Source organism: Jaculus jaculus, chromosome 4 (assembly GCF_020740685.1).
Source record: "Jaculus jaculus isolate mJacJac1 chromosome 4, mJacJac1.mat.Y.cur, whole genome shotgun sequence".
NCBI classification, from domain to species: Eukaryota; Metazoa; Chordata; class Mammalia; order Rodentia; family Dipodidae; genus Jaculus; species Jaculus jaculus.
The window spans coordinates 112,390,550-112,404,772 of record NC_059105.1 but is presented as its reverse complement, the minus strand read 5'-3'; the positions used below and the strand labels follow the sequence as shown (position 1 = coordinate 112,404,772).

The following is a 14,223-nucleotide window of genomic DNA, read 5'->3' as shown; positions in this document are numbered from 1 at the left end:
ACTCTCCCAGAACTGTGCCACTGGGAGTTCCTTTCAGCATCTTCATTTCTCATGCTATACCTTGGGCATTGGGAAATGGCAGCCAGAGAGGTTAAAAACTAAGATCATGCCACTAACCTTGGAGCAGGAGCTCCAATCTAGGTCTCCAGTGTGGAGTCCAGGCCTCCCTCTCACTTTGTGGCTGGTGGGATTTGATAAAGGACATCCTGGCTTAGTGACCTGCAGGAAGGATTATGCAGTTTTCATGAACCCATGAGGAGACAGTTACTCTTATTTTCTGTCTTTCTTTTCATGGTTCTCTTTTTTGAGGGGGGTGGTATTTAAAAATAATTTTCTTGATCCTAGGCTCTTTCTTCCATATTTTCTTATTGATATTTGACAGTTTTATATGTAGGTCTATTCCTTCTTTATAGTGAGTTATAATCATTTTCTTATGAAGTTTTAAAAATTATGTGAAAATAAAGAAATCACAAGCTTCTAACTTATACTTCTCTTTGTACCTTATTACCTCTCTACTTAATAGATTACATATTTTAAAAGTAACTATTTTCCCAATTATAGAACTATGACTTTATATTTATGTGTGTTGTTAATTCTGCTAGTATTCCTTATTTCTTTGCATGAGTATGAATTATTATGTAGGCTATTTTACCTCAGTCTAAATGACTCTCTCACCACATTGTTATGTTAATGATGAATGGTCTTAGCTTTCATTTATCTGCAAATGCCTTCATTTCATCTTCACTTTTACTTTTTTTTTTTTAAAAAAAGTTTATTTGGTCTGATTGTGTTTGTGTGTGTGTGTGTGTGTGTGTGTGTGTGTTTGTGTTCATGTGTGGAGTTCAGAGGACAAATTTCAGGTTTGTCTTCACTTTCCATCTTGTTTTGAGGCAAGGTTTCTTATTGTTCTTATTGTTTCTTATTGTTCATGAGCTTCTGGAGCTTTTTTTTTTTTTTTTTTTTTTGCCTTTACCTCCCTTCTAACTATAGGCACACTGGGAATACAGATGGCTGCCATAGATTGTGGCTTTTATATGGGGTCTGGGGACCTGGATCAGGTACACAGAAGGTGCTTTATCTACTACAGAGCCATCGCCCTAGCCCTCACCTTCATTTTTGAAGTAGAGTTTTCGTATAAGTAGATTCCAGGGTTGCCAGTCTTACTCTTTCAGCATGTCCAGTGTCACCCCACTTCCTCCTGGCCATTATGGGTTGTGAGAGCCAGTTGTTCAAGTCACTGAAGATCACTTGTATATAATGAGCCATTTGTCTTTTTTTTTTTTTTTTTTTTTTGGTTTTTCGAGGTAGGGTCTCACTCAGGTCCAGGCTGACCTGGAATTAACTGCTTTCAAGATTCTCTATCTCTTTATGTGTACAGTTTGACCATGATATGCTAGGTAGACATCTTTCAATTTATCCTACTTGTAGTTTTTAAAGCTTTTTGAATATATAGATTTTTTTTCATCAAATTTAGGGAATACCTGAGCAGTATTTCCTTAAATATTTTTACTGAATCTTTCTCTTTGTTTTTCTGGGAGTCCCACTATGTGTATGTTGACATGTTCCCTGAAGCACCACAGGAAAATCATGTAACCTATCATGTTTACCAGCTCTTGGAGTTCTTATCCATTGTTGAGCCCCGCCGAAAATTGTTACTATCATAAAAGAATGCTTGCTGTGATTAAACCTGACTGTGTGCTTAAGCACTTGGAACTGGTTTTTGAGTATAATGTGTAAGGGTTTGTAGATATAAGCTAGAAAACCTCTATAATTCTTCAAATAAAACTTAATGGGTGATTCTGGTGAGAGCCTAGAAGACAAGAATGCCTATAGAAATGTAGGCAATAAAGTTGTGCTCATAGGGTTTCATGTGGGAATAAGGACCTTGTGGTGGTTTGATTCAGGTGTCCCACCTCAACTTAGGTGTTCTGAATGCTAGGTTCCCAGCTGATGGAGATTTGGGAACTAATGACGCCTGGCCTCCTGGCCTCTTGAAGGCAGTGTAATGTTGGGAGCTTATGGGTACTATAGCCAGTTTCCCTTTGCCAATGTTGGGCACACTCTTCTGTGGCGGTTTTCCACCTGATGTTGGTCAGGATGTCTTCCTTCTTCTCATGCCATCATTTTCCCTGCTATATTGAGCTTCCCTTTGAATCTGTAAATCAAAATAAACCCCCTTTCCCCAAAATCTGTTTTTGGTTGGGTGATTTCTGCCAGCAATGTAAACCTGACTTCAACAGTAAAGTTGGTACTGAGGAGTGGTGTCATTTGGTGTTATACACCTGACTGTGTGGCTTTGGCCTTTTGGAGCTTATTTTCAAGAGGAATGTGGAAAGATTTGTAACCTTGGTCTAAGAGACGCCTTGCACTGCTGTAAGTACAGCTTGATGGACTATTCTTGTCAGAGTTGAAAGACCTGAATGCAGTAAGAACTAAGGACTGTAAGGTTTAGCTTATGAGGGTGACAAAGAGCTTTGTCTGGACTGGGCTAGAAGCAGTTCGTGTGAGAGGCTTGCTTTTATGCTCGTGTCCTGAGAATTTGTACAGGGTTGTATTTCATAGAAATGGACTGGCATGAACAGAGGGATATGGCACAAAAATGAAATTTTGGGGCTGAAAATTTTGCCTTTTCAGCTGCAAGTATATGAGAGATTACATCTATTGAGATTGTGCCAGCTGACATGCATTGGGACAACAAAAAGAATACAGTCTTTTGAAGGCGTTTGAATGCTCAAGGAGTGTCCTGTTCCCCAAAGTCTGCTGTGTCCCCCCTCCAACTGGAATAACAGATTGGCACTCTACCAGTTATTATGGTGTATTTGAAATTCAGGAAAGAAAGGGTCATTGAATTTGCAACATGGTCTTGTGTTTTAGAAGCAGCCATGGGCAGTGTGTAGCAGGTTTGCTTGGTTGCCTGAATAGAGACTGGGGGGAGCCATGAGGATAGACTGTGGGTTACAGTGCAGACCCAGTGGAGATGCCGGGACCATGAGATGGCTGTTAAGGACAGCTGCAGGCACCAGATGAAGTTTCCCAGGACTGTGAGTAGCCTAGCTGGAGGGGTGGAATTGGAACTCCAGAGACTTGTTGCTGGTTAGAATTAAAGGACTTGGAGATTTGTCACTGACTAGAGTTGTTGGACTTGGAGCTACAGAGTTTGATGTTTGCTCTGGTTATTTTAAATCTTGTGTTGGTTGAATATTCCTTTTCTATATTTACCCTGTACCCTATGCCATCTTTTGTACTGTGAGTGTTTATTCTGTGCCATTATGGGTTTGGGGATTTTTTGGTATGGCTCAGTTAAAAGACCTTGGATTATGGGAATGTTTGAACATCACTGGGATTGATAAAATTTATAGGGACTTTTAAAGTTGGATGAATACATTGCATTTTACATCACGTATGGTTATCAGTTTATGGGGGCTGGGGTGGAATGTGGTGGTTTGATTCAGGTGTCCCCATAAATTTAGGTGTTCTGAATGCTAGGTTGCCAGTAGATGGAGATTTGGTAACTAATGCCTCCTGGAGGCAGTGTAGTGTTGGGGATGGGCTTATGGGTATTATGGCAAGTTTCCCCTTGTCAGTGTTGGGCACACTCTCCTGTGGCTGTTGTCCACTTGATGTTGGCCAGGAGGTGATGTCCACCTTCTGCTCATGTCATTGTTTTTCCTACCATATCGGAGCTTCCCCTTGAGTCTGTAAGCCAAAATAAACTCTTTCCCCTGCCCCAAGCTGCTCTTGGTCACACAATTTCTTCCAGCGATGTAAACCTGACTACAATAGACCCTATGGAGGTCATTTCATTATATTCGGGCAAGGAGCTTGTTTTCATTCTGTGCATGTCTAGAGACTGCGTATGGGACTGAGTTTAATGGTGTCTGAATTAATTATATGGAGGTCACTTCAAGACAGTACAGCACTGAGACTGTAGCATGGCTATTGCTGGTTGTGTTTAGCTAGGTTTTCAGAGAGAATGAGGAACAATAAACAGAAGAGATAGATTTGAAACTTGCACCTGTGTAAAGTTGAAGCTAAGGAGGAAAATCTTGTCTTCATTATTCCCTCTTGTACAGAAGTGAATTTCTCTCCTATTACAGTGTTTCTGTTTTTAGAGGGAGTAAGAGAGGATAAGTACTTTGCCTGAGGGTATAGCCCACAGGTAACATGTGACACAGCTGAAATTGAATGTAAATACTCCAGACTCCTAAGATGATGCTCTTAACTCCAAGGCTGTAAGCTTTATATGTAGTATGAATTGGCGTGTTTAATAACAGATACATTTATATAGAGATGTTACATTATGAAATACTGAAAAGTATTCTCATAGAAATGACTTTCCTTTTCTCCTTTTTAAAGATAAATGTAAGGAACGTCTACATGAAGTAGTTTTGTTTTCATCTGTGAATGAAATTGATGTTCGTGCTTGTCCACTTAACCCAAGTGAAAAACTGGGCCCTGTAATTTGGTATAAAAATGACAGCAAGACACCTATATCTATGGAACCAAACTCCAGAATTCATCAGCAGAAAGAAAATCTTTGGTTTGTTCCTGCTAAGTTAGAAGACTCAGGACATTATTATTGTGTAGTAAGGTAAGAAAGGAATTAATATATCATAAGCCTGTGTTCTTGGTCTTAACAACAGTTAAGGACAGGAAATTCTTTTGATAATGTTTAATTTCCATTTTCCACTTTATTTTAGAAATTCAACTTACTGCCTCAGACTTAAAATAACTACAGAGGTTTTGGAGAATGAGCCTGACTTGTGTTTTAACACAAAAGCTGTATTTCCACAGAGACTGTACATTGCAGCAGATGGAAGTCTTGTGTGCCCTTATTTGGATTTTTTTAAAGATGAAAATAATGAGTTGCCCAAAGTTCAGTGGTATAAGGTAATTTTATTTTAAATGTGGCGCTTTTTTTTTAAAATAAACTCGTTTTCTGTGTGGGTCAATAAAATGTAACTGAAAAAATATTTGCCAATTTGTATAGTTTATTTCTTAGTGGTGAAACTTGATAGAGAAACAAAAAAAAAAATTGTAATACTGCATTCATTGAATTTGAAACTTACCTAAAATCTTACTTTCTATTTTTTATTTAACAAAGTACAATATAATTTTGAGAAAAGTAATAGTAGAAATAAATGTTGAAGAAAAATCTGATTAGAAATTTAAGCCCTTTGAGAAATCACTGTCGAATAACATATTTGCCTGAGGGTATAGCCCACAGGGAACATGTGACACAGCTGAAATTGAATGTAAATACTCCACTACCAAGATGATGCTCTTAACGTTGTGTTTCATTAAAAATGAAATGTTCCACAAGTAACTTTGTAGTTGCTATAATTTTTTTGAAAACTAGGTTGACTTGCATTTGTATAACATGCTGTATTTTGGTACCTTTAATTTACATAGTCTGGTGGAACTTACAAGGGACATCATCTTTTAGAGTTTAAGGAACAAGGAAAAAAAATAGGACTGGAGAGATAGCTTGATGGTTTAAGGAGCTTGTTAGCAAAGGTTGAGAGATAAGGGTCAGTGCGCTAGTACCCACATAAACCCAGAGATTCAAAAAGGCACATGCATAGGGAGTTCGTTTGCAATGGTAGAAGGTCTTGGCGTGCCCATACTCATTCTCTCTATGTCCTCCTCTTTCTGTCTGTCTTTCTATCTCTGTCTTTATCTCTCTCTCAAATACATAAATAAATAAAAATAAAATATTAAAAAAGAAAGAAAAATAAACATCAGTGAAGAAAGGGACTACAATATTGATAAAATGCAATGTTAACATTCTTCTTTAAACTTTCTTGGAAAAAAATTATCTTTACTTGCTTTCATTGCATGAGACTCTAGGCTATAAGATTTAGTATTATAGTATTATAATTAAGTTTTCCAAATAGGAAGAAATACAGTACTAAACACATACTCTATACGAGCAACATTTTCAAATTCTGAATTTGCTAAATGTGTAAAAATGAAGCTACTATTGAGCTTATAAGTTATGATTGTTCATTCTTTTCTCTACTTTTATCTAGGACTGTGAACCTCTGCATCTTGACAATATTAGTTTTTTGGGGGTCACAAATAAACTGATTGTGAAAGATGTGACAGAAGAGCATAGAGGGAACTACACTTGTCAAGTATCCTACACGCACCTGGGGAAGCAATATCCTGCTACCCGAGTAATAGAATTTCTCACAGAAGGTGAGTCATAGCTCCAATCCAAGGAGTTTAGATCTGGAGCAGCCCAGAGATGTTTCTAATATTACTTTTATTGTACATGGAGAAACTAAATCCAAGAATTGCTCATTGACACACAGTGTCCCATAGTTATAATGTTACTGATTGCTCTGTAAATCTTTTCCTTCTGAGGGAGGAAAAACTTTAGAAGGAGAGTTAATCAAACAGAAACATTATGAGCTTTGCTTTTAAACTGGTAATATAAGTCTCTCCTTATATTTAACGAAAGCTGATTCCTCCAGAGAACTCTGGGGCTCCCCCTAGCTGATATATGATAACATTTGAGAGCTAGTCTTGGGGAGTTTGAGAACTTTTTTTTAATTTAATTTTTTTTCAATTTTTAAAAACATTTTCCATGGTTATAAAAAAAAGTCCCATGATAATACCCTCCCTCCCACCTTTTCCCCTTTGAAATTCCACTCTCCATCATATCCCCTCCCCATCTCAATAAGTCTCTCTTTTATTTTGATGTCATAATCTTTCCCTCCTCTTATGATGGTCTTGTGTAGGTAGTGTCAGGCACTATGAGGTCATGGATATCGAAGCCACTTTATGTCTGGAGGGAGCATGTTGTAAGGAGTCCTACCCTTCCTTTGGCTCTTACATTCTTTCCACCACCTCTTCCACATTAGAAAGAGAATTTTATTAAGATAAATCAATCACTGTTATTGATTGGGGATATAACTCAGTATTTGCCTAGCATATGTGAGTTAGGCTTTGGTTCAGATGCCAGTATGGCAACACAGGAACGAAACAACCAACTAGCAAACAAACAAACAAATAAACAAGTATAACAAAATAATTATTGTTGTGAATGAGGTAGACCCTAATAGATTTGGAGATATTGTACTCCCAGAATCTGCCTTCTGTTTGTTTGTCTTAGCTAACTTAATTAAACTTTCCTCCTCTGTAAGAAGATGACATAACATTCTAATGTTAATGGGAATATTATAAGCTGAGCAAACCTCAGTTTATAATCATGTGCCTGGTGCAGAGCAAAGTTTTGTAAAAAGCAGGTGAGCAGTGAACAAGTGTATGATGGTGTACTTAGCTTTTGCGGGGCTCTCAATTCTTGTGTGCCCACGTGTCATATCACAAACTATTTCACAACTAAATGAAACAAAATACATTCCCACAAGTTACCTGGCATGGGGCAGAACATCAACCTTTCGGTAAATGGTAGCTTTCAGCTGTAAGTAAGAAGGCAATCCAACCAAAACCTGTTTTTTAGTTTGCAAGTTAAAGGAATGACTGTGAGTAATTATGCTGGACCATAATTGGAACTACCCCAGGCAAACCAAAAATACGATCACTATACATGTAGCAGCATTTTCTCAATCATTTAATAATATATTTTTCACAGATAAATTTTATCATATAGGTATTAGTTGCATATCTTGGTCCAGTGGTTCCCAGTTTTCAGTGGCCCTTGTATCATAACCATATTCATTTTTAAAAATTTATTTTTATTAGATGTGGACATACTTAGTATGTAAACAACACATGTTGGTACCATCATTTCCCTCATCCCTGCCACTTTTCTTAGATGCCTTCCTCATTGGGGATGCAGGTCAACCCCATGGGAATGGTGGGTTATGCATTGTGGGAGGGGGCAGCAGTCAGTTATGGGGGAGAGGCAATGTCTCTGTGCCTAATATACCAACTTGTGGCTCTAACAATCTTTCTGACCCCTCTTCTGAAAAATTCTCTGAGCCATGATGGGTACATTTTAAGTCTGCTTCAGTGATGGGCTCATAGGAGCCCTCTAGATTTCTGCTTTGGTATGTGTTGAGTGTCCTCAGTGTCTATCTCCTTCACCCTTGTGCTGATATCAGGTTCACAGAGAAAGCAGCACTCTTGCTCATTTCTCCAATTCCTCTGCAGTTTCAGCTGGGGCTAGGGTGGAATGCACTGGCTTGTTTATCTCCTCTGGTCCTCTTCCCATCTGAAAAAGAAAAGCAGAATCTCCATTAGAGAGTGAAGTCAGCACTTGTTAAATGGGATAGCCATTATTAATATAGAGAGAATTTAAAGGGTGTAAAGACCCTCTTATAGCCCAAGATTAGCAGGAGCTTGACATTGGAAAGCAAAATCATTATCTGGGTATGTTTCCCAGTTCCAGATATGGTTTCCTTTCCACTGAACAGATCTGTTAGCCAATCCAAGATCAGTTGGTTACCCACCATGGCTGTGTGCCACTATTGCACTTGTGTGATCATCACCTCATGTTGTTTGCTTCTGAATAGCTTAGACTTTGAGTTGTTCAGACAGTTGTTGTCAGTTTCCCCTGATACCTCATGTAGTACCTTCCAGTACTATATGGGCTAACTGTCTGGGGACTGGATCCTTTCTGGATTCCAACCAAGTCTCTCCATGGTCCATGCTGACAGTGTATGGTGAGTTCAGCAGTAGAATCTTACAATTAACCTCTGGTGGGTAATCAAGTGCTCTGACAGGAGTCTATCTTGTTTGTTTTGGGAGACCTTGTGGGTCTTTCTGATCAACAACTTGTTGTAGATGTTAACCATTGTCCTGGTATAGGAAATTACAGGACAGTTCCAAGGGAAAAGAAAAAAGAAAAGGACAGAAAAAAAAAAAAAAAGAGAAACAGGAGAAATTTAAGGTTAAGCTTCATCTCACTCTCTTCAGGGCACTTTGATTCAGGTACTCCCTCTAAGGTCCTGTTGAGGGTACAACCTTTTAGTCTAACTTCCAGGATATAGTTTTCTATGGTACCAGTTCAATTTGGGTTCAGTTTTGCCCCCACTCCCCACACTTTTCTGATTTTCCCAAGCACTACCATCCCTATTGTCCAAGGCTCGAGATACCATTCAGGTATGCCGGCAAGTAAGGCTGATCCAGGTTAGGAACCACAGATGAGTGGCACCATGTGATGTTTATCTTTCTGTGATTGTGTGAGTTTGCTGAGTATGATCTGTTCTAAGTTTGACCATTTTTCTACAAATTTCATTGTGTCGTCTTTCTTACTGCTGAGTAGAATTCCATTGTGCAGATATACCACAACTTGGTTATCCATTTGTTCAATGATGGGCGCCTGGGTTGATTCCAGTTCTTAGCTATTATGAATTGAGCAGCTATAAACATGGTTGAACAAATATCTCTGAAATGAGGTGTGGAGATTTTAGGATAACTTCCCAGTAAGGGAATAACATGGTCTGTTGGTAAGTCTGTATTCATCCTTTTCAGGAGTCTCCATATTGATTTCCATAGTGGTTGTACCAGCTTACATTCCAAACAGCAGTGAATGAATGGTCCTATTTCTCCACATCCTTGCCAACATTTATTTTAATTTGATTTTTTTTTTTTTTCGAGGTAGGGTCTCACTCTGGCTCAGGCTGACCTGGAATTTACTATGTAGTCTCAGGGTGGCCTTGAACTCACTGTGATCCTTCTACCTCTGCCTCCCGAGTGCTGGGATTAAAGGCATGCGCCACCACGCCCAGCTTTAATTTGATTTTTTAATGTTTGCTGTCCTTACTGGAGTAAGCTGGAATCTCATAGTTGTTTTTAATTTGCATTGCCCTAATGTTTAGAGATGTTGAACATTTTCTTAAGTGTGTGTTAGCCATATGTAATTCTTACTTTGAGAACTCTATTCAGTTCTCTGCCCCTCTTTTGGAATGGGTTGTTTAATTTTTTTAGTGTTTGGTTTTTTGAGTTCTTTGTAGATTCTAGTATTAGGCTTCTGTCAGTGGTATAGCTGGCAATGATTTTCTTCCATTCAGTGTGTAATCTATTGGCTGTGTTCATGGTATGTTTATCTGTGCAAAGGCATTTTAGATTCATGAAATCCCATTGGTTGAGTGCTTATTTAATTTCCTGGGCTACTGTGCTTTTATTCAAAAAGTCTTTTCCTAGTCCTGTATCATCAAGTGTGCCTCCTATTTTTTCTTCCAGTAGTTGAGTTTCAGATCTTATATCGAGGTCCATTTGTACTTAACTTTTGTGTATGGAGGAATGTTTGGATCTAGTTTCATTTTTCTGCATATGGTCATCCAATTGGTCCAGTGCCGTTTGTTGTAGATGCTGTCTTTTCCCCAGTCTACATTATTGGCACCTTTTTCAAAGATCAAGTAGTTGTAGTGACTTGACCTAAGGTCTGGGTCTTCAGTTCTGTTCAATTGGTCAATGTTTCTGTTTTTATTCCAGTACCAGGCTGTTTCTGTTACTATGGCTTTGTAATCTAACTATAGATTAGGTATGGTGATACCTTCAGAGGTGGTGATTTTTGTGTGTGTTTTTCTTTCTCCTGAGGACATGTTTTGATATCCAAGGCCTGCTGTCATGCCATGTGAATTTGAGAGCATTTTTTCAATCACTGTGAAGAATGATGCTGGTATTTTTATTGATTTTGCTTAAATCTACTGGTATTGCATTAAATCTGTCTAATGCTTTTGGTAGAATTGCCATTTTCACAATATTAATTCTACCTATTCAGGAGCATGGGAGGTCTTTCCATCTTCTTAAATCCTCCTCACTTTCTTTCTTGGCCATATTCTTGAGTTTCAACAGCCTACACGGATGCTGTCTAGCTCTGGATTATCTTTCTTGAGACACAACAACCAAACAACTGGGTCAAACTTTAGAGTGAACTGAGTACTGTGAAAATTGTAAAATAGATTAAGGTTTTAACATATTCTGTCTATTTTCCTTATCTTATATGTACAGACAGCATATTTTTAACTCAGGAGTTGGGTAATATTTGAACTTTCTCCTAGGTCCAGCCCAATGATGCTTTATGCTTTTTGCTCATATCTGGGTCCCAAAGTCTTTATTGAAAATCTACTTTTGTACTTCCAGAGCTGAAAACAAAATTTAATATCTTGTTCTCAAGGAATTTATGTACTTACTTGCCTGTGATATAATACTGGGAACCAAGTTTGGTTGCTGTTTATTGTGTCTTCTTACCACAGATCAACACTTCAAGTTGATCTTATAAAGAATAATCAGATTCATTTCTGAGACTCTTTTTTTATTACAGTTTTCTGCCTATTTTAATAAATTTGTGCCTGGTCCAGAGAGATGGCTTAGCGGTTAAGCGCTTTCCTGTGAAGCCTAAGAACCCCGGTTCGAGGCCCGATTCCCCAGGACCCACATTAGCCAGATGCACAAGGGGGCGCACGCATCTGGAGTTCCTTTGCAGTGGCTGGAGGCCCTGGCATACCTTTCTCTCTCTCTCTCTCTCTCTCTCTGCCTCTTTCTCTGTCTGTTGCTCTCAAATAAAAATGAACAAAAATTTAAAAAATAAATTTGTGCCTAATTGTTTGGCATTCACCAATGGTTGCTAGGTCATTTCCACAGTTGCAGTCATAGAAGGCATAGCACTGGCTAGTTCTTCTGCTAAAGGAGGTGACTTTCCATGGCTACTGTCTTCATATTTGCTATGATAGGCACACTCTGACGTGTGGAGTCCGGTTTGCATGTGTATTTTGTAGTGCAACACCCATGGGTTTGCACTGCCCAGCTTTTATGTAGGTATTTACAGATTCTTACCTCGAATTACCTGCTGCACACCTTTCCAGAATTTGAGGAACCATTTGGTCAGATGCCATTTAATATGTTTGCTACCGGTTGGCATCAGTTGTGATTCTGATCTGTGAGAGACTGAGATGCATTGTGGACTCTTCTTTCAGAGACACCCAAGCAGGAGAAACCTGTGATTGTGAGTCCAGCAAATGAGACAATGGAAGCTGTCCTAGGTAAGTGGGCTCCATGCAGCATGGTTTGAAATTAAGACTATGATAGCATGGAACCTCATGATCAACACAACATCAACTCTATACTGCATAGATATAAAGAAGAAGGTAGAGTGGCACACATTATATCTTAAAATGTTTTTCTTTTTGTTAAAATATTTTCATGTTACTTATTTGAAAGCAGAAAGAAACATAAGAGAAAGAGACAGAGATAGAGAGACAGAGGGAGAAAGAGGAAAGAGAAAGAATGGGTACACCAAGGCCTCTAGCCCCTGTAAATGAACTCCAGATGCATGCATCGTTTTGTGCATTTGGCTTTACATGGGTACAAGAGCATTGAACTTGGGTCTTTAGGCTTTCCAGGCAGGTGCCTTTACACTGAGTCATCTCTCCAGCCCTTAAAAATGTTTTTTTGTAAATATATACTTATTTATTTATTTATTTATGAGAGAGAGAGAGAGAGAGAGAGAGAGAGAGAAGGAGAATGGGCATGCCAGAGCCTCCAGCCACTGCAAACGAACTCCAGATGATTGCATCCCCTGTGCATCTGGCTTACGTGGGTTGTGGAGAGTCGAACTGGGATCCTTTGGCTTTGTATGCAAGTGCCTTAAACGCTAAGCCATCTCTCCAGCCCAAAAAATGTTTTCTTTTAATTTTTGTATTTTACTTTACTTTCATGGCAAAAGTCTGGTTGTGTCTGATTCACTCACTTACTTCCTATGGATGTTTACAACTTATGAAACCACCAGCCGAAGGGCAAGATCAAATGCCTAAGAATAAGCAATGTAATTAATTTGAGCGAGACAGGATTTCTTATCATTATAGTTAAGCATTTACGTAGAAGGGTGGTACTGCAGGTCAAAAGATGATAGTAATTTTTATTTTATTTATTTAAATATTATTATTTATTTATTTAAATAAATAAAATAAAATTGTACATTGGTATTTTCCTTATTGGATGACAGAGAGGGCATTCAGAAAACAAATAGAATGAAGACAGATAAAGAATAGTGTTGAGCATGAAAGATCTTCATTGAAGAATTTTTTTTTTTTTTTTGAGGTAGGTTCTCACTTTAGCCCAGGCTGATCTGGAATTCACTGTAGAGTCTTAGGGTAGCCTCGAACTCATGGCGATCCTCCTACCTCTGCCTTCCGAGTGCTGGGATTAAAGGTGTGCGCCACCATGCCCGGCAAGAATTTTCATACATAAGATCAAGGCAACTAACCTGCAAAGCTATCTAGAACATTTCCTGTGTGATTAAGAGTTAATATCTGATTAATAAAGCACGCCTCAATACCAGTGAGCTTGATGTGAGAACTTGGTTGTATAATTGGACACTGAACATACAAAACAGCTCTGAGAAAAAGGGTAGATGAGGACAAAACTCAGGAAAAATGTGTCAGTTCACCATGACTTCAAGAAATTCCCGAGGGCCAGGCTGTATGCAGAGCAGAGCTCGAGTGCTTGTCTAGCATGCTCTAGATGCTGGATTCTGTCCCCAGCACAGCATATGGCTGATAATAATAATAGTTCTAATAATAAGGACAATAATAACAATAATACAGTTGAAAACTTAAGTGTATTTTTTTCTCAATGGGCAATGATTCACCAAAGCTCCTATTTCCTGGACACTTAGGGAAATGGTGATTATATTGCTAGAGTGAATGGACTGGTTGGTGCAGGAGAGGGGTTTGCTTTTCAAATATGTATTTCCTTGTGAAACTGCAGGTGTACCAGAACCTCCAGTTTGATCTTCAACACAAGAAAAAGTATCTCGTTTAATTCAGTTCTTCTTCTATGTGTGTATGTACATGTGTGTATGTGGGCACACGTATGTATGTGGGTACACATGTGTATGCCTCCATGTTGAGGACAAGGGTTGATATCCGATGTCTTCCTCCATCACCTCCACTTTATTTATTGAGACAAAGTCTCACTTGGACTCAGAACTCAGATACAGCTATTTGAGATAGCCAACATGGTACAGGCATTCTCTATCTCCATCTCCCAAATTCTTGGATTATAGATAGATACTGGGTGTCCAAACTCAGGTTTTCATGTTTGTGTAGTAAGCTCTTTATGTGTTGAGCTATCTCCACAACCCATTTTTGCAGGTGTTTACCCAAAGTAATCATATATATATGTATATATATTCATTCTTTGGAATACAAATCATAATAATAGAAGATAGAAAATAAACTGTTTAGCAAGAGGCAGATTGTTAGTGCATAGCTATATTATGAACCACTGGTGTATTTTGGAGGGCTA

At 38.6% G+C, this 14,223-nt stretch overlaps 1 protein-coding gene across 4 annotated transcripts in view; it reads left to right on the top strand.

The window, feature by feature from the left end:
• Il1r1 (interleukin 1 receptor type 1) overlaps positions 1-14,223 on the top strand; it is an 86,741-nt gene that overhangs the window by 58,608 nt on the left and 13,910 nt on the right. For 3 of the 4 annotated variants that reach the window (XM_045147860.1, XM_045147858.1, XM_045147859.1), the window contains 4 exons: positions 4,357-4,591; positions 4,701-4,890; positions 6,033-6,201; positions 11,892-11,957. In XM_045147860.1, coding sequence (XP_045003795.1) covers positions 4,357-4,591; positions 4,701-4,890; positions 6,033-6,201; positions 11,892-11,957 — 660 coding nt within the window. Of the gene's footprint in view, positions 1-4,356; positions 4,592-4,700; positions 4,906-6,032; positions 6,202-11,891; positions 11,958-14,223 lie in introns of those variants that run through there. The other variant, XM_045147861.1, reaches the window with a different exon arrangement.